This window comes from Telopea speciosissima, chromosome 6 (genome assembly GCF_018873765.1).
Source record: "Telopea speciosissima isolate NSW1024214 ecotype Mountain lineage chromosome 6, Tspe_v1, whole genome shotgun sequence".
Classification (NCBI taxonomy): Eukaryota; Viridiplantae; Streptophyta; class Magnoliopsida; order Proteales; family Proteaceae; genus Telopea; species Telopea speciosissima.
The window spans coordinates 63,487,895-63,514,309 of record NC_057921.1 but is presented as its reverse complement, the minus strand read 5'-3'; the positions used below and the strand labels follow the sequence as shown (position 1 = coordinate 63,514,309).

At 39.0% G+C, this 26,415-nt stretch overlaps 3 protein-coding genes across 6 annotated transcripts; 2 read left to right on the top strand and 1 right to left on the bottom strand.

Moving 5' to 3' along the window:
- The first annotated feature begins 554 nt into the window (after positions 1–554).
- Positions 555–7,842, top strand: LOC122664104. Of its 4 annotated transcripts, XM_043859800.1 has the most exons (8): positions 561–752; positions 850–972; positions 1,094–1,311; positions 4,053–4,196; positions 5,971–6,188; positions 6,548–6,806; positions 7,350–7,518; positions 7,610–7,842. In XM_043859800.1, exons 1-7 carry the CDS (start codon positions 677–679, stop codon positions 7,479–7,481), a joined length of 1,170 nt encoding a protein of 389 aa, XP_043715735.1. In that variant the 5' UTR covers positions 561–676; the 3' UTR covers positions 7,482–7,518; positions 7,610–7,842. The 4 variants fall into 4 exon arrangements, with proteins under 4 accessions (XP_043715737.1, XP_043715736.1, XP_043715735.1 ...); XM_043859801.1 differs by lacking the exons at positions 7,350–7,518; positions 7,610–7,842 and adding an exon at positions 6,982–7,335 and having other exon boundaries at positions 558–752; positions 6,548–6,845; XM_043859799.1 differs by having other exon boundaries at positions 7,350–7,842.
- Positions 1,501–15,024, top strand: LOC122664108 (40S ribosomal protein S20-2). The gene is made up of 5 exons (XM_043859805.1): positions 1,501–1,510; positions 9,376–9,402; positions 9,593–9,732; positions 9,849–9,962; positions 14,751–15,024. The coding sequence occupies exons 3-5, from the start codon at positions 9,621–9,623 to the stop codon at positions 14,891–14,893; spliced, it is 369 nt and encodes a 122-aa protein (XP_043715740.1). The 5' UTR covers positions 1,501–1,510; positions 9,376–9,402; positions 9,593–9,620; the 3' UTR covers positions 14,894–15,024.
- Positions 15,025–18,795: 3,771 nt separating this feature from the next.
- LOC122665228 (UDP-glucuronate 4-epimerase 3-like) lies at positions 18,796–20,399 on the bottom strand. Its single transcript, XM_043861319.1, has one exon. It carries the CDS (start codon positions 20,194–20,196, stop codon positions 18,886–18,888), a length of 1,311 nt encoding a protein of 436 aa, XP_043717254.1. The 5' UTR covers positions 20,197–20,399; the 3' UTR covers positions 18,796–18,885.
- Between the last annotated feature and the right edge of the window lie 6,016 nt (positions 20,400–26,415).

Genomic DNA, 26,415 nt, shown 5'->3' with positions numbered 1-26,415 from the left:
AAAAAAAGCCGTTTAGGTCAAGGATAAATTTGTGTAGTCCTTATTTGTAATTTAATGTTTAAGTATTGGAAAAATGTTATTGGTAGGGACAAATCTGAAGCTTTGATAGCTTGGGATGAATGGACTAATGCGGAAATCCCTACCTAGAAGACGACACCCTCACTAAATAACCTTGCAAAAAGTTCTGGAATTTCTGGAGCGCTGCTGTGCGCATCGTGCAGCGCAGCAGCGGCCATGTGCAGACGACACCCTCACTAAATAACCTTGCAAAAAGTTCTGGAATTTCTGGAGCGCTGCTGTGCGCATCGTGCGGTGCAGCAGCGGGCCCCACTGTGCACACATGGCCGCTGCTGCGCTGCACGATGCGCACAGCAGCGCTCCAGTTACAGCAGCGGATAAAGGTCCAAAGTTTTGGGTCCTTTAAGTTTTAATCTAAAGCCTAATGAAATCATTGAAAGGTGATGCATGCATTTGACTTGGAGGATATGCTTGTAGATTTTTGTATGAGCTTGTCCACGATTTTTTTTCTGATTTTTGGGTATTGATTTGTCTATCCAAGGTTCAGCATGACACTGTTGATGCAGTTACAGGTGCATCCTGCATCTGACATGCTACTAGCCCTTTGGTCCCACTGATGGTTTCTTAGGCAGCAACAGTGTGGAAGAGTTTGATAGATATGAAAATATATAGTGGATGGCGTCGGCTTCTCTTCTGTCTCCCCCTTGTTTTTCTTGTCCCTCACTTATTCTCAGGTGATTGTTTCCTTTTCCCATTATTTTTACCTTTCAAATCTCCTTCCTGATTTCTTATTAGTCGAGATTGAAAGGATGTCTTTGCTGTCTTTCTCAGTTTTGGAACTGCATCAAAGCTCAATTGCTGAAGTTCTGCCCAAAAAACTTAATAAGAAATTTGATCATCTAGTTTTGGGACCTGCTGCTGGTCAAGGTTTATCTGACCGATTGCAATGTCAAGGTAACTGTTAATTCCTTGTGCAGTATGTAAATTCATAATTATGGAGCCTTCTACATTCTAATCCTATATTAGTTTTTTGAATCTATATATTTACATGTCTTATATTTACCTTGTGTTGCAGGTCTCAAAGCTTTGAATAAGACCCACTTTTCATCCCCATCTAATAATGCCACTTCCAGAGATACCATTTCTTTTGTCACTGTTTTTGCGGTGTACAACTTCTCTCCCAATTCATATGAGGCTGCCAAATCATCAAACTTGGTTACTGTTGGGAACTCTTCATATGGTAAAGCAGAGAGGTCACTGGCTATTCTGCACGTATTCATTAATTTCATCCAGGTAATGGTAATTTATGATAATGTAAGGTTTTATGGAACAGAGAAGAAGGGTTACACTCATGCACAATACACATCAATACTCAGTGCTTAAAACCTGAGATCAGAACTACATATGATGTAATCTGATTTAACCTAGTTGTAGTTTCAGTTGCAAACCATGGGTAAGGATGGCAGGAACCATCAAGAAAACCAGATTACAGGTGGAATTGATATCTCTTGATTGGCGACTCAGATCTCCCTGAAATTCTGGTCGAGTGTAGTGTTCAGATGAAGGGACAAATCCTCAAAATTTCAATGACAACCCATGGCTGAATATGAGCTTATGGTCCAATCACAAAATTAGAAGCTAAGATCCTATTTTTTAAAAGATTGAACAGATCTTCAGATCAGGACTCCAGATCTGTTAAAGCATACATATGGTGGCAGTATGGTGTACCATGGTACAGTGTGTAATGTACCATGGGATAGTATTAAGTTGTAATTATAATTAGAATAGGTCTTTAGCCTTTTCTGTTTCCTTTTATATTTATAGGGAAAAGGTTGAGCACACCGCCTGTATACCGTAAGCTAGCGCCCATTGTGTCTATCTCTCTCTTCCACTTTTGGAAATGAGTACCCTGCCCCTCCCGTGTCTCCATCCATGATAGAGGTATTCACTCTATCTTGTTCTAGTTTTTCCTTTCTTCTTCTCCTTCTTCTGTCTCTCTCTCTCTCGGTCTTGGTAGATACTGGTGTAGATTTCTCTGCTGCTACATGGTATCAGAGCAAATTTAAACCAGTACTTATCCTTTCATCTTTGGTTTTGATAGTCTCTTAGAGATCCTTTGTGTGGTTGCAGCAACCTGTGCTGCTATGGATATTATATGAAACTATAGTTAATGATGATATAAACTACTTGAGTTTCCATATACTGCTTACAACTAGGTTTTTCATGGAGCTATTTATCTACAAGGATTAAGATCATCTCCTCACACTGGCGGCACTCTGTTTTTTATCTACAAGGCAACATACGTTCGATGACTTTGTTGGTTCCATTATTTAAGTTAATGTAAGACTAGATTAGGGTTAACCTAGCCCCAAATAAACCCACAAATCAAAGTAACAACAAAACCAGAATTTAGAAGTTTTAGAATTCAAACCAAATCATCCTGTAGAACAGTGTCAAACTCAGGTTGAGTGAAGGAGGAGGTGAAGAGAATCTACTCTCCGAATTTCAGCCAATTCTGATGGCTAAAAGCTGAGATATGAAGATAACTCAAAATTAGAATGTTATGGAATAACTTGCAAACCAGCACTGGGATTGGGCTCCAAAGGGGATCGAGTTTCAGCCTTAATGGGATGAAGCTTTGCTGCAAGTTTGGTTCAGTTCTGATGGTCAGCAGAGGAGATCTGAATTGGTGATGAACTTAGAAGGTAGGTGATGAAATGAGAAGCTTAAGGCTACAGGACAATCCAGCCATCCACAGAGGCTCAAACTGGGATCAAGTGGGCTTTTTGTTGGTCTGGTTCAATCCTCAGAGCCCTGCTGAAACAGGCTCCAGGCTTCAAAGAAAAGGTGGCTCGATGTTGGTGGAGGAACAGGAAGGAAAACTGATCTGCAGAGGTGCACTTCGATCCTTCTCTGGTGATGATCAGCAACAATCAGTCGAGCTTGATTGGGAATCACTTCTGGTCTTCAGTAGCATTGATTGCACACAATTGCAATCACAAAACACAGCAGGAATATGGTTCGGTTGGATGTAGAAGACAGTGAGAATAAGAGGATAGGAAAATAGAAGGTAAAGGATACTGAGATTTCGCTCTCAGCCAGGCTCCTACCAGCCCTTCATTGTCACACAATTTGACAAGGAAAATTTTTGCTCTAAGCAATAATCAATCATCTTATTAAATCGTGGGGTGCCTCTATGGGCAGATTACAATATATAAGCTCAAGTATTGAGCCCAAAAATAGAAACAATAAAGTAGCAAGTCCCTTATAAGGTTGAGAATTGGATTACAAGCAAGAAACTAAAATAGAAACAAACAACTTAATAAAAAATAGAAACTAAGCCTATGTCAAAAATAGAAACTAATTAAACTCCTATATCTCCCATGCATAGTCAAAATTGAGTCTTCTAATTAGTCTTCATACAATCTGGTCTTGGGCCCCACAAGATCTTTTAGTAATATTCTCATCAAGGCAAATATGGGGCTGTGACGTTAACGTGAACTGTGTTTTGACCTCTTCTTCTTCACGTTTTGATCTACATCATAAGTTCTGCTATTTGCTACATATATTGACTGCTGGTTATTGCATTGAGCATATTGGGTATTCATGGGTGATTCCAAAACCCCGTGGATTCTTTCAATGTCCAAATCACCTCTGTTAAACTCAAAGGTGCATCCATCTATTTACTCCAGGCTCAAGTTGTTAGCACGTATATCACTGCTAGGCGCAAAATCGATTATCTGAACAAGCCACCCCCTGCTACGACTGTTACTGAATATCCAGAGTGGATATCTGAGAATGACATAGTACTTTGTTGAACCCATATTACAAAATCCCCTAATGCGGATTTTTATCTTTCCAAAATTAGAAATAATCTTTGTAAACAGTTTTAACATTCTGTTGGGATGATTGCTGGTAGATAAATTTTCCTTTGCCTTTGCCTTGAAAAAAAAAAGTTCGAAATTGTAATGTGCCAATTCTTGCTATGATTCTACACATATAACCAAATGTCAATATTCTTGTAATTTTTGCAGGTTTCTATGCCTCAAAGCAATGTAATCATTCTCACTGATCCAGCTTCTGCACTTTCAGTGGGCAGAAATAGTGTCACTGTATTTCCAATTCAAGGTGAATATTCGAGAGACAAGTTGATGCTTCAAAGAATCAAATCATATATTGTAAGGGCACATGTCTTGATGCATAAGTTGTATTATTTATATTGCAGTTGGTAACCTTAGTTGTTTTTCGTAAGATATTTTCTGTCATTGTGCTCTCTCTTCAATAAATAGTTGGATCAAGAAATTCATTTCCAATTTGAGTCTAGTAGCATTACTTAGTTTACCTTTGTTCTTTCTTTGTCCCTCTGTCTGGGATTTTTCACAAGAAGGTTTATCAATAGAAGTCTGAATGTAGAGTACATGCTATAGACCATCTTATACTTTAGGTGGGTGGTGAAGGGGGAGAGAACAAATCGTGACTAGCCAAAAGGTTTCTCTTAAGATCCCACTTTAGCTGAAAGGTTGGCCATATCATTTTCTTATTTTAGGCCTCCAAGCAAATACGAAGTTCAACCTAGACGCCAATGCTTTGATTGAGTAAGCCAGTTTCCTTATCGATGAATTTGCCTGCAATGTCCAATCTCTGAAACCCCAACGGGATTATAAATCTGTGGCCCTGTCGGTTGATGTCAGTTCAGACATAAAGGTGTTCCCCTCACCAAGAGTGACACATTCAGTCACTGAAGAACTTCTCCAGGAGGGGCCTTGGTTCCTGGCAAGTAGCCATGAATTTTTTGTACTTCATGTGTAGCGATGGCTGAAGTGGAGAGGTGCATCCGGGGTGTTATGTGGACGGATTCCTGTAAAGTTTAAAAGATAAATTTTACAAGACAGTTATAAGACTGGCTATGATGTATGGCACGGAGTGTTGGGAAGTTAAGAAGCGTCATATAGATAAGCAAGTGTAGTGGAGATGAGGATGTTGAGATGGATAAGTGGCAAAACCAGGAAGGATAAAATAAGGAATGACCATATTAGAGCTGGTTTGGGAGTAGCCCCGATTCAAGATATGCTACGAGAAAGTCGCCTAAGGTGGTATGGCCATGTTAAACGGAGGCTGTTGGATGCCCCAGTTTGGAGCAGTTACTTGATTCAAATTGAAGGTACTAAAAGAGCTAGGGGCAAGCCTGAAATGACCCTCGGAGAAGTGGTGAGGAAAGACATGCATAGTTTAGGTCTTGTTTCTAGTATGAGGTCGAATAGAGCTGATTGGAGGGCAACGATCCGTGTAGCCGACCCCAGTTAGTTTGTTTTAGATTGATTCGTAGTTGTAGTTGTTGTATTTTTTGGTCCTCGTAAGGATGCGTGTAGCCGACCCCATTTAGTTGGGATAAGGCTGAGTTGTTGTTGTTTGTTGTGTGTAGCAATGGCATGTAACCGATGAAATGTTTTCTTCACAGAATTGCTTTTTCTTTTCTGCGTATTGCAAGTACCGTATGATCTGAATAAGTACATTCACAGTGAGAAGTAATGTGTTGGTAGTTGGTACATAATCACAACATGACCCTCAACAGAATTGCAGTGACGATTTATTGTTCTGGTTGTGATCTATGTTGCAACTGCAATTAATTCCCAAGGGTGTTTCCAAACTGTCAGTCATGACAAAGGTCATGGAATTCTTTTCTTTTTGTTGTAGGTTTGCATGCGTTTGAGAATTAAAATGGACAAGAAGGGTGTTACCTGATTCATCCTATTTTCTTGCTTGGTGCTGATTTCTATGGTTGTTGAGCACCTTAGGATTATCTTAACGTATCAGTTAAGGAGTAACCTATTTTTTGCTGCAATTTTATTATTTTAATCTCAGTACTAGTATATGAGACTTTACTGACATATTATTATGGGAACCATATTAGTGACATTATTATTATGACTGGTTATATGATCATTTTGACAGGCTTTTCTAGAAGAGAGGCTTAAGGAGAATTCAAAGTGGCAGGACCGTGTTAATCATTATATCTTTACGGATTCTGATGTGGCAGTGGTTGATGATCTTGGACCAATATTTCAGAAATATCCAAATTTTCATCTGGCTCTAACTTTCCGGAATAACAAAAATCAACCCCTGAATTCAGGATTCATTGCAGTGAGGGGTACGAATGATGGAATTCTAAGGTCAGCGACTCGAATCCCATTGGTCATTATCTCAGGTTGTTTTTGGCTAGATGTGAAGTGAAAATGATATGAAATTGAAGTGGAAGGGTTTCTCTAATTGTGTTTGGTTTTTTTTTTTTGGGGGGGGGGGGTACTAGCATGTCATTCTTTCATGTGTTGCCAAAAGTTTTTCTGAACTTACCTTCTTTTTTCCTCCTTAATATTGAAGTGATATCTGAATGTAACTTCATTTCCCACCAAAAACTCCATTTAAAGTTGCTTTCTTTCCCTGCTTGACTTCACTTTGGAAATTTTGATACTTTTTCTTCACTTCTAAAGAAACAATAGCCTTAAGTGGATGGTTGATTCATTACCTGCAGGGCAAAGCTCTTTCTACAAAAAGTGCTAGAAATTTACAGTTCCAAATTCATGAAAGCTTCCCGAATGCTTGGAGACCAGTTGGCACTAGCTTGGGTTGTAAAGTCCCATCCTTTATTTGATTCGAAGAGATTTACTATACCACAAGCCTTTATGGATGAGATTCATGGAGCATCAGTGCTGTTTCTACCATGTGCCTTGTACAATTGGACACCACCTGAGGGTGCAGGGCAGTTTCATGGCATGCCGTTAGATGTAAAGGTAAGGTGGAATTAAGTTTTGCATGCACTATAGTTGGCAGCATAGTTGTCACGGTGTCTAGGTGAACGAAGTCAACTAAAATGCCCGCCTGGGGGACCAAGGCGACACTAGTTGTCAAGGCGCTTGGATGCCAAAGTGGTCATCTAAGCGACGCCTTGACAAATATAATTGGCAGTTACTAAGTTCATGAGCCAATTATCAGGAGCTTTATTTTTGAGTTGCCACTTGGGTTACAGGGTGGTAGGGCCCTAGGGACCAATTGTTCAATGTACTGTATGCAGAATAATTTTCCCCCTTAAGCTGTTGTTCCTAGGTTATGGAAAGATCCAAAATTTTCTTTCTAATGATAATTGCCACTTGGATCATGTGACATATGTTACTTAGCAGATCTCTCTAGAGTAGAGGCCTATTGAAATGCCATCCAATCCTCACCCAACATTAGTGGCTTGTGGCTATAAGAAAGCAAAAATCATGCAATATGTATTTTCCTTTCATGTTGAACATGAATACAGCCTCTGTTCACATTTATTTGGTTGAATACAGGTGGTTCATTTCAAGGGATCAAGGAAACGATTGATGCTGGAGTCATGGAATTTCTTCAGTTCCTCTGATTCTAACATTTCAGACATGTTGTGCCTTGTCTTGAAGAGTGGAAGAACTAAGTATGATTTTTAATCGATAGGTTTCAGTGTACAGATCAGATGTCAGCCAGGATATTTCCAAGAATGCCACATTCTCATTGGAGTGCATGATACTTTCGAAGGACCACCAGCATAATCATAAGTATTCCTAGCACATTTCAGGCTGGAGAGGATCAGGTGATAAAAATGCATGCTTCAAGGGTTCCTTCTGATGCTATTGTAAACCAGATTCAGTCAATTGATAGAGCTCCTAAATTTTGTGAAAATTTATATTGTGAAGTGAAATTTGAGGAAAGAGAATATGATGTTTGACTTTGGATAAAAGAACTTGTGCGGCGTTTGCACAACTCAGATTAATTGGCTTGTCTGCAGGACAATCAAGTCCCAACACTTTGCAAGGCAAAGGAGGGTTCACTCAGGCGCAGTTGAGAACGATGGTACGGTATCGCTAGGCAACCAACCTAAACCCCAAAACCATTTATGAATGGGATTGAGAATGATGCCATACATGAAATGTTCAAAAGGGTGGATGCTGGGTTGTGTTGTTCAGGGACTGTTTGAGCATCGAACGTTGCATCGGGCTTGTCATTCAGATTGAAATTACCAAATGTATTGGTCTGGCATTGAATCTGGGCAAAGCTTGAAAACGCTTAAAGGGGTTCTGGGCTGTGCTTCACTTGGTAAGCTCCTCATGGATTGGGAACGAGACTAGATTACACTAAGACAAGGGTTTTAGGAAGGACACCGAGTGCTTTTGTCCAATATTTCAGAGTAAAACAGTCAGCAATAATATGTCCAGTCGTCCACGGAATCTGACACTGAGATTGCTTCAAAATTTTGATAATTAAAAGATTATCCCCTTCCACAACAATGTTATGATGGTCTCCATGAACAACAAGAAGGAGAACTGGACATGAAAGGTGGAAATTCCACCCATGAAAGGTTCAAATTCCACCCCCAATGGTGCCAATGTCCCTGCTCTCCTTGGTCCCTGCATGTGCGCAGGGGCCACTCTCCCCTAAAGAGAACATCAGCCCAAATAAATAATATGGATGGATATGCATAGGGGTGTTGTATCTTCAATGGAATGAAGATCTATGGATATGAGTGATAAAAGGGAGAGAAGAAGCCAGGTGTGACCATGGTTGCAGGAATCGGAATTGGAATCAGATGGATCCGATTCCCGATTCAAAGAATGGAGCTTTTTCATGATCCGTTTTAGTTTGGAGGGGACTCAGCTGGGGTGGGAAAATATTGATGTGACATTTCAAAATTCATCCCAATTTTGTTTGATTAATTTGAGGTGAAAATTTAGGGGGCATTATTAATTATTTTATCCATTGATGTGACATATCAAAATCCCATCCTTTCGCTATGTAAGATAATTATTCATGCGAAAAGTAACTTTATCTCAATAAAATCCAACAAAATGCCTTCAACATGTGGATCATAGCTTACCAACAATCCCACACCACCTTCTTCTTTAAACAAAAAGGGTCTTAGGGTTTCAGTTGATTCAACTTGAACCTTGGTTGGGATTGACAAATGATGGAAAATTTAATTTTACGGTCTTACATTGATTATTTTACGTCGAAATAGAGATCAGAGGGCATCATCAAAATATCGCCCCTGCCCCTTGGGTGGATACCTAGACGTACTCCCCCCATTGACCCAAACATTGGTGTAGAGAATAGAGACCATGCGACCAAACAATGATCTCATCATGCCCATTAGAAAATGCCCGACTGGTCGACTCAATTTAACCAAGGCCGGCCCAACCCAACCGATTTCCATCATCACAACAGATTCAAGTCTAACCAAACCCTAGTTAGTTTAGTAGTTACATATATAATGTTTTCTCAGCTCCATGACGAGGTTGGCACTTGGCACTACTACTGCTTTCGCTTACTATTCAGAGGAGTTATCAGTGCCGGTCGTTCGCTCCCGCCATTTAGGTTTGTTCAGATCTCTCTCTCTCTCTCTCCGTAGGAACGAAGAGTTATTTATTTGATGCTATGATGCTTTCAATGATATCAAAAGCGCGATTCTTCCCTTTGGTTCTTCTTACTATTTTTTCCCGAATAATCTCTTTATAGAATTGGACATTAATTTTCTTACGATGGGTGACTCGATTGTTATATTCAGCGAGCAGCAATAGAGAACAAACGAAATCATGGCATACGCAGCGACGAAGCCTACTAAACGTGGTTTGGAGGAACCACATGAGCAGGTTCACCGCATCAGGATCACCCTTTCTTCTAAGAATGTCAAGAATCTCGAGAAAGGTTCTCTCTCTTTTCCTTTCTTCTCGTGTTTCTCTCTTCCCAGTTCCTACCTACATGGTTCTATTCTGATTTTTGTTCTGCCATTATAGTCTGACATGTTATTGGGATCATTACAGTGTGCGCGGATCTAGTCCGAGGTGCCAAGGATAAGCGGCTGAGAGTTAAAGGGCCAGTGAGGATGCCCACTAAAGTTCTCCTCATCACTACTAGGAAATCGCCCTGTGGTGAAGGTATTCATACAATCATACACAACTAACTGAATACTCTCCTTGACGTTTGTAGTCTTTTGTTCATTTCTTTGCATTGCGTTCCCCAACTTTGTACATAGATTCGGTTAGTTATCATCTATTGATCTATGTATAGAAGCATACTCTACTTCCGGTATCTTAGGCCCCATTTGTTTGCAGGGTTTTGCGGGATGGGGAAGTGAGGCCACTTTTTCAGTGATCAGTGTATTCTATGCCTGTTTGAAGTTACCGGGGTGGGACAATGGTAAGAAGTGGTCAGTTGACAGGTTGTCCCCATCGGTAGCCTGTTTTCTCCAACCATTTCATCTCAATGTCCCATCTGATTCGTATGTCCTGAATTAATAGAAGCAAATCTGATGGTCAGATGACCACCAAATTCCAATCGAGTTCAGTAAACAAGGTATAGATCAATTGCTGAAATTCTGAAATCAATCCAAGGATTAAATCTGAGAATATGAGTCAGTCCTACTAGCACTAGGTAATGTAGTTTTAGATTGGTAGGAGACCAAGTAGAAGCCAATAACTAGGATCTGACCTGATCATGTAGTTCGATTAGGTCAAAATAGGTGAAAATTGTGAAAGTAGGGTTAGGGTTTGATGGTAGGTTTAGATCAAATTGATGTAGGGGAGTCTTCTAGTGAAGGTCTTGTTAAGTTTTAACAAGTCTAGGCCTTTAAATTAGAATCAGCAGCAAGGTCAGGGCTAGGGTTAGGGTTTCGGGTTTTTGAAAAGAGGAAAAGATGGATTTTTAGGATTTATGATGGTCAGATAAGGGAGCAACTTGGATCGAGTTTTCCCTAGTATGAGAGGAGAATTCGATCAAACTTTGGTGTGATTTGGCTGGCTAGTTTGGTCTGGGCAGAATTTAGGTATTGAGAAAATTGAAAACAAAAGTGAGAACCTTAGGGTTTGGACTGTGAGAGGATTAAAAGAAGAATTGTAGGGGATGGGGATGATTCAAACTTATTGTTGTTGCAGAATTTCCTTGGCGGCAGCTTGTCTGATTGTAGATCTTGAATAAAAATCAAAACTTAAATTGAACTTGAAAGCAGAGCTTTAAAAGAACAAAGATGGCTTGAACGAACCACCCGGGCATCACACTGCAAGGTGTCGATTGGATCAAACACCAACCCCACCAGCCTTGATCAAACACAAGACAAATATCTTCAATGGAGAAGAAGATCAACAAAAAGCTTTTCATCAATATCAAAATTCGTGTTCAATACTTGCCCCCCTTACAACCTTATATAAAAGACTCAAAAATAGATTCCACTAAAAAGGAAAGGCCTGACCCAATCTGTAACTTATTAGGTAACTTTAATTGACTAGGAAGACTCAAAACAAAGTCCTAATTCAACCACACTAGATATTTAAAAGAAAACTACTAAAATCACTTAAATCACTTATATCTCTTGGGAATCCCATTGCTCTCTTTCTTGTTCTTTGGAGATTTTCTATTTGATATTGTCTGGGAGTAGACCTATTCTGGTTCTAGTCTTACATTAGAGAGGGTTTATGAGGGTGATGGGGGGATCCTTGGGAAAGAGATTGAGCTATCGGATTAGCTTCTCTATTTTCATAATGGGGAGATTTACGTCAGGAAGAAAATCAAGGTCATCAAGGATGGTAGTTGAAGAAAAAGAGGAGAAAAAGGAAAGTGAGGGATAAGAGATGAACAAGATTCGACCATAGTACTTTAAAATCAAATCAATGCTTCTCCTAGGTTTATGGGGTCTCAAGAATCTGTGTGTTCTTTAAAGAGAAAGGCATAGATGTCTTTTGGTATAGGGAGTTGCATACTGTCAATACTGTTTCTGGTATAGGGAGTTTCTGGGTGGTTGAACAACAGTGACGGCCATTGATAGATTGGGAGGAAGGGAAGAGGGAGAGAGCTAATAGAGGAGAAAGCAGCGGCACAAAGAACACTAATTGCTAACAGTATATAAAAGTGAGAGAATTCGTTAACTGGAACAAGTAATTAACAAATAAAAGAAATCTAATCTAACAACTAATTAATTAACAATTAAGTAAAAGAAAAGGGAAAACTTATCTTGATTTTGACCCTTGATTAAGGCCAAGAGGGGTGGGCCCCTCGGCTCCAAAACCCAAACCGGCGGGACCGGTCTTTTTTAATCTTCATGATCAAGGGGGATACTAATCACTCTTTTAACTTTTAAACTCGGGGTAAACTCGATTAGGGGAGGAAAAATGACCTTACTACCCTTGGAAGAATCCTTTTCCCAAATAGGATTCTTGGTTTTCCAGCTTTTTTTCTTTTAGACAATGGGGTAGGGGGCCTATTTATAGTATAGGTCTTAAGGGTAGGTTCCGCTTGCTAAACAATGCGGGACTAAAATAAGCTAACAAAAGATTTTGTTTGACACAATGTGGTGATGCCACATGGAACCTACTTTTTCAGCCTTAAAAAACTACTTTTCTTAGCAAATTTTAGTCCCACATTGCTTAGCAAGAGGTGCCTCTCCTAGGACCTATACTATATAAATAAAACTCTATCCCATTGTCCAAGACACAAGAAAAGTGGACACCAAATATCCAAGTTGAAAATTGGAAAGGAAATAGTCCAATTTTTTTTTTTGGAAAAAAATCCAAGGATTAAGGAAAATTTTGCCTCCCCATAATTGAATTTTTCCAAGTTTAAGAATTAAGAGTGATTAGTATTCTCCCCCTAGAGATGGGAGACTAAAAAAGCCGGCCGGTTCGTTTACAATTAATGTCCAACCCTTCAAGTTTCTAACGTCTCTTTACCCCTCCACTTTTTTCCATTGTCTCTCTTTATGTTACTTGAAGGAATATGATGTAGAACCTTGATAAGGGATCTTTTGTGATGGATCCTGATCTAGGCCTTTGATTAATAGTCTAACTTCATCAAACATGATTTGAGTCATAGATCATAGATTTTAATTGAAGAAATATTATCTAGACCCTTGACTAGAATCTTTTATGAAGAATCATGATCTAGGCCTTCGATAAACTATCTCTTTATCAAATATGACATGGGACATGGATAATGGATCTTAACTAAGGAATATGATCTGTTCCCTTGATCAAAGATTTTTTATGAGTATAATCTCTGATCTATATTCTTACATGCATTGAAAAAATAGTATCACGTGACAATGTTTGAAATTTACGTCTTTATGAAGTAGTGAGTTTTGGATCGATGATATTTAAATAACACTATCTTGTTTCTTCATCAAGGCTTTTTGTTTTTATGGATTATCATTCAGGCCTTTGATGGGCACTCCATCTTAATAAAAAATGATATGGACCATGATCATGTTTGATGAAGGTTTTGTCGTTGATCAAAGGCTTGGATCATGATCCGTCATAAAAGATCTCTGATCAAGGGTCTACATCATCTTCTTTCAATTAAGATCCATGATCCATGCTCTACATCATGTTTGATGAAGGTAGATCATTGACCAATGGTTTGGATCATAATCAATCATAAAAGATCCTTGATCAAGGGTCTAGATCATTGTCCTTCAATTAAGATCTATTATCCATGTTTCATATCATGTTTGATGAAGTTGTTACAAAGGTCTTGATCATGATCTATCATAACAGATCTCAGATCAACTGTCTAGACAATGTTTAAAAAAAAAGAGCATCCCAGTGCACGAGGCTCCAGCTATTGCAGTGTCTGGGAGGGGCAAATGTATGTAGCCTTACCCTCACTTCGCAGAGAGGCTGTTTCCAAGTTTTGAACCCGCAACTTGATGGTTGCAATAGTGCAACATAACGGTTGTGCCAAGGCTCGCCCACTGGTCTAGAGTCTAGACAATGTTCAACAGATAAAAGATCTATTATCCATGTCCAATATCATGTTTGACGAAGATAGATATGATGTCATGGTTACATCATCACTCGGGTTTAAATTGCTACTTCTCATAAAGTAAACATGTATGACAATGATATGATTTTCCCTTATTAACTCTACATTTAAGCATTCCTTCTAATGAGTGGGAATTTTGAATTAAGGTTAAAAATATCATTGTTGCCTAACTTCGTTTAATTACACCAAGCAAATCCTTATAAAATTTCTTCAAAATGGAGTTTGAGATTTTAGAGTAGCTGGGTGTTATAGTGGCAACATAACCTGTGAGTTGTCTTATTTGTATTTTGCTTTATTATGTTTTCTCTTATTGTGACACCTTGAGTAATTCACAAATTAGGCTATTAGAGTCTCCTCCTTGGTCAACATACTTTGTGAGGGTCATGTTCTCACTTAATATGCTACAAAGCACTATTTTTACATTGGATTTTAGTGTTAGAGAAAGCCAATATTCTTTTGTCCATGTTTTCGTATTTTCTTTGGGGTTCTTTAAGTTTTTTTTTGGTTCTTGGAAATAATTTTCTTGATTTTTTTTTTTTTTTGGGGGGGGGGGGGTGGTTTGTTTTCTGTTGGGGACTCATTTACTGATGAGAGGATTCTATTCAACAGTCCTGTTGTATTTTTTTTTTTGGTTTTACATGCAACTTCTTGCCCACAAGTAGTCATTTTCATGGAGTGAGTATGCCTAGACACAACTTGCTCAACAAAGGGTATATACACCTGAATATTGATCTAACATCATGCATAGAAATTGGGAGAATACTTTTCAGCATATCTGAGTAAAGTATAAACAACAACGCGTTGCACTTGTGTGCGTGTGTTTCTTTTTTGGATTGACAATTGAGGAATATGTTGTGCATTGTTAACCAATCTATTGGCACTAAATTTTCTGATTTTTCCTATTTTATTGTTAGGAACTAACACGTGGGATAGATTTGAGCTCCGTGTACACAAGCGAGTGATTGATCTTGTTAGCTCCTCTGAAGTCGTGAAGCAAATTACCTCCATCACCATTGAACCTGGTGTGGAGGTTGAAGTTACAATCGCAGACCCGTAATTTATATGCTTGTCATCTTCTTAATTCATTTTTGCCCATCTCGTAGTTAATGTAGAGAGGTCTCTTTTGTTCCATCTTTCAGATCAAATGATTCTGAAACGTTTCTTATTTTTCAAATTTTGCTTGTGAGAGGACTTCATTGCAATTTTCTGTTTGTTCCAGATAGTTTTTTGATGTCACTCTTAAGGTGATCCAGTGCTAGTTGAGCTTTTCTGCAAAAATTGATTCGAATTTTAAGAGGATGGTCTACCGTTACTCTTTGTAGATCCAGCAAAGCTAAACCCACGAGGGAAATGCTGGCCAAAAGGGTCGTGTAATACGGTCATCACTGCAATGACATGGGACCTGCCCTTGCAATGGTACTAGGCCCACTATAAAGCTGAGATCCTCCCGCTACTCCAGGGTCCGGGAGGGGCAAATGTATACCAGCCGTAACCCCTGTTTTGCAGGAGAAGCCGTTTCCAAGTTTTTAACCTACAACCAATAGTTTGCAATAGTGCAATGTAACTTTTGTGCCAAGGTTGCCCACTTATACAACTGAGATCTGTACCATTGCCTTATTGTGTATGTTGGGTTAGCAGCTCTTGTCTGACACAGTAATCCTGTTGTTTCGACCTGACATAAACATTAATTTCATATGTGAAGCTTAGATTTCTCCTCTTTTTGCCACCAAGTGAGAACAGACAGATTGTTTACAGTGAATGACTGGGAACTGAGTTAAAACTACATTCTACTAACAATTGAATTTGTTTCTGAATTCCTTCTGGTTGCTTTGTTACAAGGAACAAAGAGTGCTCTCTACTAATATCATTCAAGTGATATGATGCATGAGTATATCTTGATAGAGTACCATGACCTCCTCTGGGTTCTCTGCTGCAAGAGTTGGGCAAAAGCACCTTGAGGGTAACTTCTAGTTACTGAGGTTTCTACTCCCATAAATTGCCAGTATTTCCATGATAAGACAACCTGCAATCCCACTCTATATGTGCCAAACTTTAAACCTTGAAGTTCATGGTACAAATCATTGGACAAACCATCTAATAAAAAAATTAGGCTCGGCTGGAGTGGTGAATGTTTGCTTGGATAAACTAAAAGAATCCGTAGAGCAAAGCGTAAATGTATTTTGCATCCTGACATCTAATTGTTGAAATAGATGAGTTTATATGGTGTTTGAACGGAAGGGAGATGACTCCATAATAGAGGTTGTGAAACCATTTTTAGCCAAGGGTGTAAACTGTGGGTTGTGACTGATGTGAATTCAGAACACTAATTATTAAAAACTGATAAAATCTGGTTAGGATTCCACCTCAGAAAGCTTTATGCTGGGCATTCTATAGAATGGGAATAACAGTGCAGGAGAATGTGCAACGATAGATTCGATAGAATCATTTTTAGTTGCTTTATTGGATTCATGAGTATATTTTGCTTCATCTGAAAGAACGACCAGCTGTTATTAAACCTAGAAGCTTTGGTAAGATTGCTACGGGGCATCACATGGCCAAACCAATAACAAGAACTGGTTTTGGCTGTGTTTAATTGTGCCTTTCGGTCATGTTTTCTGAATTCCCCCGGCAATCCAACAGCAAAAAGGTGTTAAGAGGTATGAACAAAATGTTGGACCTGGATCAGTTTTCTGCTGTTGGTTTTGCCACTGCAAACACCTGAGTGGGTCCACAGCCCTATTCTGAAGCAAACTGTACTAAGAGCAACCATGTATTCCTGTTCTCCCTTATCAAATTTCTTGCTACCGGAACATAAACTTTGACATTCTTGAAGGAACCACCACCAACCACAGGTAGAGCCACATCACAATAATTGAGAGAGAAGTAGAACCGCATTACAATAATTGAGGGAAAAGTTCCTGACCGCACCTGATAATTACCATCCTTATCAATTAGGAGAGAAACAAGTGATTGTTTACTCCAAAGACTAGTCCATTTCAGTTTATTTTTTCTTTCTTTCAAGAATCAATACAAATTTAAAATCCTTTGGATGAATTGGTTGTGATTTTATATTTTCCCCATTGCACTCTTGAAGACTAATCCATCTCATCAATCCAACAACTTCCGTGTACAACCCTGAAATGTCCATCCTATATGACCAAACCAAGGTACAGAAAAGAACACTTTGTGGCTTCTTTGGGGCAAGTCATGGTACTCTTCCTCACCTCTACTGATTTTCTTTACTAAAGTTGCATCTGTTATGTTCTTATCACAATGTATAATTCAAAACCCTTGGGTTCTAAAGCTTCAAATAAAATTCATTACCATTATGGATGATTCTTTTATCCTTTCAAACTCAAGGCATATTATTAGTGTCTAGACCCTCCAAGTTATCGCAATCCCTTGCCAAAAACAAGCAGGACTAGGAATTATTTCCATAATGAAACTAAGAATGCATTTTTATATCTATAGGTTTGCTAGCCAATACACTTGTTTATGGCATAAACACTTCTTAGCAGTTCCAACACTGAAATCCTGCTTGTAAGTTACTAATGCGAGGCAAGGACAAGTGCCAAGCTGCAAACTGGATCAGTGATTATCCAACAATTAGAAAGGAAAACTCTAAGATGGATGTGAGTGTTTTCCACCAACATACAGGAAACACACAATGGGCCCCAACTCGGTTTCAATCCAAAATTGTACTTACCATTCGCTGAAGGTACAATCTATGGAGGTAGGATGAGGCTTCAGAGGAGAACACCGTGCTCCAACCTCTACAACCATTAGAAAAATGAAAAACATTCATCAACCGATTCATTCATCCAAAGAAACCCTCAGAATCCATCTTTACTAGAAATGGATCTCCATTTTGTTAGCTAATGGTGGTTTCTTTGAAATGAGACAACAAAAGAGAAGGAAAGAGAAAAAAGGTTGCCCTTCACTGAACTTTGCTTTCTGAAGATGAAAATTGTTCCCCTATTAAGGTTAAGTTACAGTTTCCAACAACTCATTCCTTAAATTCTATGATGCTTGAAATTTCTCGTTAAAATGCATAGCCCAAGTGACAGTTGCATGAAAATTTGCAATGAGATCCAACCTAGCAATACTTGGTGTGACTTAAATTACAATCAAATGAAACAAAATTATCCCTGGAACCACGAGAATAGTTAAAAATACTCAATTCCGAACCAGTGATGACAAGAGGAGCCATTTCACCTTTTCAAGACTAGTTTTTCACCTTTAGTAACCACATAAATATCTGCGACATTTATACATTCTAAAGTTGATAAATTTCCAGCAGGACGCCAAGCATGACGCAAATAGGACATAAAGTTAATGGGTAGGGGTTGAGGGATGCTCAACACCAACTAGAGATTCAAAACCATAGTGGGTGCAGTACAGCAGTAGCATGAACAAGCAAAGAATAAATGCATCCAGAGCTAAGCAAAAAAAGGAATATAGAGAACCAAGAAGCCACTGACAAGTAAATTGTGCATATCCTTTAATGTCTGCTCTTTCAGCACAAAAAGAACAAAAAAACGTAACAGAAGCAATTCACAAAATAATAGATAGAAAACCCAGAGTCTCAATTGATGCTTTTATTGAAATCACATCGACTTAATAAAAGAAATCCACCAATCAGAATATCAGATGTTTGTTATCTATCAGCAATGGAGTATACATTTCTGAAACTAAACGTAGTAACTAGCAACAATCCTAATTGGATGGAGGGAGGGAGGGAGGGAGGGAGGGAGGGGGGGGGGGGGAAGGAAGAAAAGATGCAATGAAAGATGAGATGCTTCCGGCTTTCTATTGATACAGATCAGGAATGCCCTGCAAACAATTCCCACTCACCATGAAGACCTCTCTACCACAGGACGGAAATTCCTCTTTATATGCCAATATTAAGATATATGAAAAGGTAAACCAAAAACGGAAAAAAAAGATATATGAAAAGAAGAGAATTGGATGAAGGGGAAGGGGAAAAAATTGTAAGAATTAAAATGAAGAAGAAAAGAAACGATTCTACCGCACATCAATGAAGAGGATTCACCCAGCAGCCTTCTTCCCAGAACTTGAATAATAACTTTGATACCACCGGACGAACTTCTTTAACCCTGTCTGCAGATCGGTCGTGGGATTGTACCCAAGCTCCCTACGTGCCAAGCTTATGTTCGCGTGAGTGAACTGCACATCTCCATTCCTCGGCATCTTCAACATTACCCGTTTGGCCTTAACCTTCAACAACTTCTCCAATATGCGGACGAGATCAGTGACGGGCACAGGTAAAGTGTTCCCTAGGTTGAAGACCCGCAATTGTGCAGGCCCCCTCTTCTTCCCACCACTGCCAGTGCTCTTCTCTGCAGTGTCCAACGAAGCCAAGCATCCCTTCACAATGTCATCAATGTAAGTGAAGTCCCTGGCAACCGTCCCATGGTTAGGACCCTCAAAGATCGAAATCGGCTTTCCCTTGAGAATATCTTTCGTAAAGAAGAAATAAGCCATGTCAGGTCGACCCCAAGGCCCGTAGACCGTGAAGAAGCGCAACCCAGTGATTGAAAGTCCATGGATGTGATTGTAAGTGTGGGCAATCTCTTCACCAGCCTTCTTAGTGGCGGCATAGAGGCTGGCGGGCTGATCAGTTCGGTCTTTTTCCGAAAAAGGCACCTTAGAATTGAGGCCATAAACCGAACTCGAAGAAGCCCAGACGATCGAAGGCTGGGGATTGGCGGACTTGCAGACCTCAAGCACATTAACAAAGCCCGCAATGTTGCTGTGAACATACGAACTTGGGTTCTGCATTGCATACCTTACGCCTGCCTGAGCCGCGAGGTGCATGACATGGGTGAATGCGACAACATCAAATAGTTTACGGAGAAGAGCGGAATCATTGATATCCCCCTCGACAACGAACACTCCAGTGCGCTCAAGGAGAGCCTGACGGGCTCGCTTCAGTGAAGGTTCGTAGTAGTCATTGAAATTGTCGACGCCAAGGACGCCATCACCACGGCGTTTCAATGCGGCTGACACATGGGTACCAACGAATCCTGCAGCGCCAGTGACCAACACACACATGCCATTGCGAGAACGGACACGTGCTGAGGTACGTACACGCTTCTCCCAAGCAGGGCCGCCCCAGATGGAGGTGCGAAGAGACCGACGGGGATCGGATGATTGAGAAGAAGGAGATCGGAGGAAGAATATGAGGATTAAACCAAGGAAGAGTAAGGACCAGAAAGCAAGCTTGACTAGCGAAGAATGCCACCGGAGTCTGTGATTGTAAGGCGATTTGTCCATCTTGAACTTCCCTGGCGTCGAGGGGATATTGTCCAGATGGGAAATCGGTTTCAGCTGCGACATTGACCACAGAGTGGTCTGGAGACGTGCGAAACCCTTCCCCTCACCTTTCTACCAATTTCTTCCCAACAATGAAAACGAATTTCAAGAGGGTTAGGGTTAGGGTTTAGGCTTTAAAGATCGCAGAAATTTATTCTCTTCCTCTTTCCCTCTTCTACAATCTTCTTCCTGAAGTTGTTAGCAGAAAGGGCTTCGTCAAGAGATTAAAGAAAGAGGAATGAGGCTTTCTTCTTCTTCTTCTTCTACTTCTACAACTTTTCCTTAAGACTATTCTGGGGAATCTTCTTGTTTCTTCGAAGGGTTACTGTTGTTCCCCTCTGTGAGAGAGAGAGCGAGAGATCAGATTAGATCAAACAAAGTCTTTGGATTCTAGAGATCAAAGTGTTCTAATGAAGAGAGAGAGGGGGAGACGGAAACGGAGACGAAAGAGGAGGGAAGGATAAGGAATGGGCGAAATTACAAGTCATTTGGGATTTGAGAGTGAGACTGTAGAGTTGAAAGCGAGTCAAACTCTAGTAAATAGCAATGAAGCAAGAAAAAAGAGAGAGAAAGAGAAATCAAAATTCCTTTTTGGCTATATTTTTATGGGCCCAAAAACTAATTCTAGTGATCATATCTAACTAAAACTCTAAACGTTTCCAGTAATCTCTCCCTATTCTTACCACAAAAAAAAAAAAAGTAATCTCTCTCTATGAATGAATGAGAACAGAATGTGAGGGAGTGTTTTACCTTATTAATTTTGGTGAATAGATGGATAGACTTTATTCGCTGAACCTTGATTTCATCTTTTTTTTTTTTTTATTTTTAATTTCGATTTTTGTGGGTTTTCCAAGAAACAGATTTATTGAAAACGGTGTGGACGAGGTTGTGGGATTAATGAGAGGTCTCCAATACTCCATCTGTCTCCTTTTTCTTATTGGAATGGAAGAGAGATTTGTGGGGTTTTGCAACTTATAATTCTCAATCTAAATTAATGTGAATGATAAATTTTGGGGTGTAACATCTAAATCAGTAGGTACCAGGTATTAATTGAAGTGCTTGAGCCTTGAATGGGATTAAGATGGAAATTTTATCCGTAAAAGACCAAAATTAAAGGAGGGGAAGGGGGATGGTTAATAGTTCATTTGGTTCATTTTGATTTATTATTCAATTATTACCCTATTTGATTTCTTTGTCTTTATTTACAAATGATCGATAATACTCTATGTTTTGTGCGATACCTTCTCAATGCCATCGGAATGCAATTCGGTCCAAAGACTTATAGTTTATTTGATTTGATTCAAAAAAAAATTTTAGATTTTAAAATGAAATTGAACCAATTTATTTTGATTAAATTCATTTTAACTGGCCGGTTTCAATTTTAGTTCTGGTTTCCATTCTAAGTTGAAACCATTAGAACAGGGTAAAATGGAAATGAGAAATAATAATAATGTGAGAGGAGACAAGACTCATGTGACAGTGAGAGTGAAATGAAGTGAAGGGGACTAGAGAGTTGCTAAGGACGACAAACATGTTAGGTGGGACCCTACAACGGTAACTGGAAGGTGGTGATGGGTGAGTGGCACCCACAAAAGCATTCCCCACTTGAAGATAGAAGAAGGCAAAAAAGTGACCAAAGGGAGCAAAGGTTGGTTTGGTTCCCTCAAAGTTTAAGCAATAGCATCAAGCATCATCCTTCTCATTAGATAGCTATGATATCTTGTATTCTAATTAATTCTTTTGGGGTATTGTTGCCGATTCTGCTTTGCTTTACTGCCATGTGTGTGGGTTTGTAGGAAGCAACCATAGCTGTTTTTATTGATGATAATGAATGAGATCACAAGACCTATTAACCACCCTGGCCTTTTCAATGAGTTGGTTTGCCTATATCATTAAACTTTGATGATGGATTCATCTCTGTTTCTTTACAAAAATTAATTTGAATTTTGATCATGGGTTCAGCTCTGTTTCTACATAAAATTTGAACTTAATTTGATGATGGGTTCAGTTCTAAATTTATGTTTGGTATATATTCTTGGAATAGATTATGGGTTTAGAACACATTCTGAAGCAAGGGTTTAAAGAGGGTCATAATGTAACTAATATTACCCTTCTTCGCCAAAAAATTGTTTCTTGACTCGAACTCATGATCATCAGATTGCAATAGAGTAATTTTACCAGAGCACCAAGGTCCACCCTCTTTGATTCTGGCTGGATCAGAATCAAAATTGGTGGAGATTGATCCCATTGCCAATTCCAATTACTTAAACCATGAATGAACACAAGTGGTTTCATTGGGGTGGCTGGATCTAATAGAGTTTGCTCAGAGCACAAGTGCTAATGCAGGACTTGTAAATGGAGGATGGAGAAGGTTTTTTAGCTGGCCTAATAAGGAATTACTGGCAGACCTATTTCTGTCATATGACAAGTTGTAGAAGGCTATAAAGGACTGAAATTTAATGGACACATAGTCTCATTCTAGAATACCACCAAGAGGGTGATGAAGGGATGCATATACTTACATGAAAAGCAAATGGAAGAATTTGGGTATATAATTTGACACATTGCCATCCATGCCATATTCTTAAACAACCCACATTTAGAAACTTCACATCATCCTTCAATCTTCTTTAAACGTGGCCCAAATAGATTTATCAACAGAAAGGAGTCATGGTTACCTCAACCAGGAATATTCCTTAAAAAAAAGAGTAAATTATTCCCCCCTCCCCTCGATTATGCTCTAATGACAGACCCCTCCCCTAGGTTTTGAGTAATGACTCTCCCCTCCCCTGCATTCCCAAGATTCTATCAACTGTACCCATTCCGTTAAAAAGGGCTGTTAAGTGTAGAAAAAGACTATATTGCCCTCTAACCCACTTCTTCCTCCTCCTTCTACAACTCCAAATCGTATAGAATTGAATTGAATACCGCTAGTACAAACTGCAACGCATCTAACTATTGCGATTTTAATCCTTCACAAGAAGAGATTCCAGGCCACTTCTCATCCAATGATGCTTCGAGTTTACTGGGTCACGAATTTCGCCATTGTTTGCTTGTTCTCTGTTTCAGCTATCATTCACCTGAGCTCTGTTCAATGGAAACAGGAACCAGAGTTAAGAACGGACGATGTGTTCTTCATTATTTATTACCGTTCTCAACGCGTGGTACACAAGGAGCACACGTCTCACATGTATTCCTTTCTATTATTTATGTAAGTGGATCTGTTTTTATATCTTGCTTTCCACATTCTTATGTAAATGGATCTGTTATTTTATGTTTCTTTCCACTCCTTCATGTAAGTGGAGCTTTCTTTATTCTCATCCCAACATTAATAGGATTGAACCCTGTAACCTATATATATGTATATATTCTATTCATTGAATAACGAAGACACATAGGAAATATTCAAAAGTTTGATTATTGTTAATATCCCTGTATCTGTTTTTCTTCTCCTCGTCGCCATTAGAGGCTCAACAGGGATTACGACGACAGGAGAAACGAATTTCTGAGTTGGAACCAGATGAAAAATTGGGAGAGCCTTCTTCATTGAGCGACCCGAATGTTAGCCTCTACGCTTCAGCTTCTTCGCTGTCTAGAGCGGTATGGTTTTGGATAAATCCCATGTTGAGTAAAGGTTACAGATCACCTCTGAAATCGACGATGTGTTATCGCTTACCCCTCAACATAGGAAGACACTTTTGTTTCTAATGCTGAAGTCGCACCTAATCTGAAGAAGATATAGACAAAGGTCTGTAAGCAAAATTGTCTCACTCTCTGGCTGTCTCAGCAAAAGCAGCTTCTACTTCTGAAATTGTAACTTGATCGTCCTGTTTGACTCTTGACCATCGCCATTACCGTCACTCTAGGGTCCCATTTTACCTCTGATCGAAGCCGAAGCTTCGATTTTCCACTATTACATTCAATTGGAATTTTCTCTCTTCTTCACATATCTCTCTCTCTCCCCCCCTGTTTTAATCATATACAAGATATGGAAGATGGAAGGCAGTGGAGGATTTCGAACCTGATCCGTTCCTTGCATCTATATTGAACTGTGTAATGTGGATCTTCTATTGTCTTTCTTTTGTGCATCCCATAGCTTTCTCATCATCACCATCAATGGCGTCAGTCTCATTTTGGACCTCGTGAGGGCGGCGGAGGTGGATATAGCTATGGTGGTGACCGTGGCCACGGAAGTGGTGGCGGGGGTATTATTGGAATATTACAAATATAAGGATAGTTTGGGGTTTAAACTAATATAATTAAGGTGATGTCATCACTTAACAGTCCTTTTTAACGAAATAGGTACCAAAATGGATACGATTGATAGAATCTTGAGAATGCAGGGGAGGGGAGAGTCATTACTCCAAACCTAGGGGAGGGATTTGTCATTAGAGTATAATTGAGGGGAAGGAGGAGTAATTTACTCTAAAAAAAAAAATCATTTTGATTGCTTTTGCTGTGCAGTTACTCTTTGTTCTCACTGTTCATTCCCTGATTTGTTGGAAGAGTGTCCACCAAACTCATAAATAAATTGTTTATTTATGATTACATGACATTAATAGGTTATTGTTGTTCATAGGTTTTCTTCATGACCAAGGACAAAACTAGGTAATCTCATTATATAGTCATTACATTGTGTTTGCTCAGGAAGGTTGATTCCGGGACATAAATTTAGGTTTACATATTTTGTGTACATTGAATTGGTCAATTGAGAATCTTGAATGAAATACTGTCAATTGTTTAGAGGACAAAATTCTCATTAATAATCTTTGAATGATTTTCAGACTTAATAGGTCCTCATCGTTGCAGCTCAACATTATAGGTTTTGAACCGTGTGAATTCGATTGGATGAAAATTTGAACTTAATGGCACATTTTGTAAAATGTTTACAAAGGTTTAAAAAATAATAATACGTATGAATATTTTATTTCTCAATGTTTTGAAAACATTTTAAGATATTCGATCGAAAGTTCAGATTCTCTGCATAGCATCTTAAGAAACCTGAGGTTGTAACAATTCTTACTTCTATGCCTAAAGATTTGTTATTTGTTATTGTTAATTGGAGAGAACAAGTCGATAGTTGTTTGCTATAACTCTGGGAGGAATAAGAATTATATCTACTCATAATGTACTTATTGGTAAATACCATTAATTTGTTATTGACTACATTATCCAATAGGCATATGTGATGGATATTTCTATTAGGATCATACTTTTTCCTCGTGATAGTGGCTAAGTGTTTTTATATGCAACATGAATTTTTAGTTATTGAAGAAACTCATTAATTAATAAAATGTTATTTAATGATTAGAGTTTGAATTTTTTATTTATTGAGATTAATTAATATTATAATATTACTTTATATAGTAAAGGGAAGGAGCACCAACATAAAAAAAGATAGAAAAGAAAAAGAGAGATTCTTTTTTCTTTTTTCATGACACATCATAACCACCCAAGTGTCATCAATTGAAATTAAAAAAATATAAAATAAAAGACAATATGATTAAGATAAGATACGATACGAGGGAGATGATGTATTTTAGAGAATCCTACCCAAAGGTCAAAAAGAAATGCGCACTGTAGTTTTTCAGCTTGGTTCTGATACGTCTGATTCATAATTGGGCGCATCCCTTGCTTGTTTCGAGCGCTAACCATTGTATATAGTCGGGCCCTGAAGTGGAAGTTGTGGTTCCATTGGGCCATTGGGGAGGGGGGGGGGGGCTGGGGTTTCAATTGCAACCATTCTGACTGCTTACAGAACAGTTCACGCCTGTTCTTCAAGTTACAGGCATAAATGTGGCCTTGGGAACAGGTAAAATCAGTCAGGTTTTTCTTTAAGTTCTGATATGAAGAAAGAAAATTGTCTTCAAATGCCATCGGATGATGATTTCCCTGAAAAAGAATGTGATGAATTGGTTCAGAGAGTGAACATGATTTGATAAAAAAAACTGTCTACAACTGTGGGAGCTTGAACAGAAAGCCCTGGTTTCCAGCCGAGGTTATAACAAATCACTAGATTGACAAAGAACTTGCGCAAGTTACAAAAATCTCATCGATCTAGCAAATGAGATGGGATGGCGTAGGGATCTTAGTGAATACTTAAAAAGAAGGCAGTCCCATAATAATGGCAGATGTAGAGCTTGAAGCAATCTCCCATGGATTCTCCCTTAGATGGAAAGGTTAGAAAAGATAACTTGCTAAGCTTGATTTTTATAGGGCATCTGGAAAATCTTACTGATGTAG

Bases quoted from the DNA above. Each gene is read 5' to 3' on its own strand.
- LOC122665228 (XM_043861319.1), bottom strand. From the start codon at position 20,196: ATGTCGCAGCTGAAACCGATTTCCCATCTGGACAATATCCCCTCGACG.
- LOC122664104 (XM_043859800.1), top strand. From the start codon at position 677: ATGAAAATATATAGTGGATGGCGTCGGCTTCTCTTCTGTCTCCCCCTT. The intron at 6,189-6,547 runs GTCAGCGACTCG...CATTACCTGCAG, and splicing joins ACGAATGATGGAATTCTAAG to GGCAAAGCTCTTTCTACAAA. The intron at 6,807-7,349 runs GTAAGGTGGAAT...GGTTGAATACAG, and splicing joins GCATGCCGTTAGATGTAAAG to GTGGTTCATTTCAAGGGATC.
- LOC122664108 (XM_043859805.1), top strand. From the start codon at position 9,621: ATGGCATACGCAGCGACGAAGCCTACTAAACGTGGTTTGGAGGAACCA. The intron at 9,733-9,848 runs GTTCTCTCTCTT...GGATCATTACAG, and splicing joins TGTCAAGAATCTCGAGAAAG to TGTGCGCGGATCTAGTCCGA. The intron at 9,963-14,750 runs GTATTCATACAA...TTTTATTGTTAG, and splicing joins GAAATCGCCCTGTGGTGAAG to GAACTAACACGTGGGATAGA.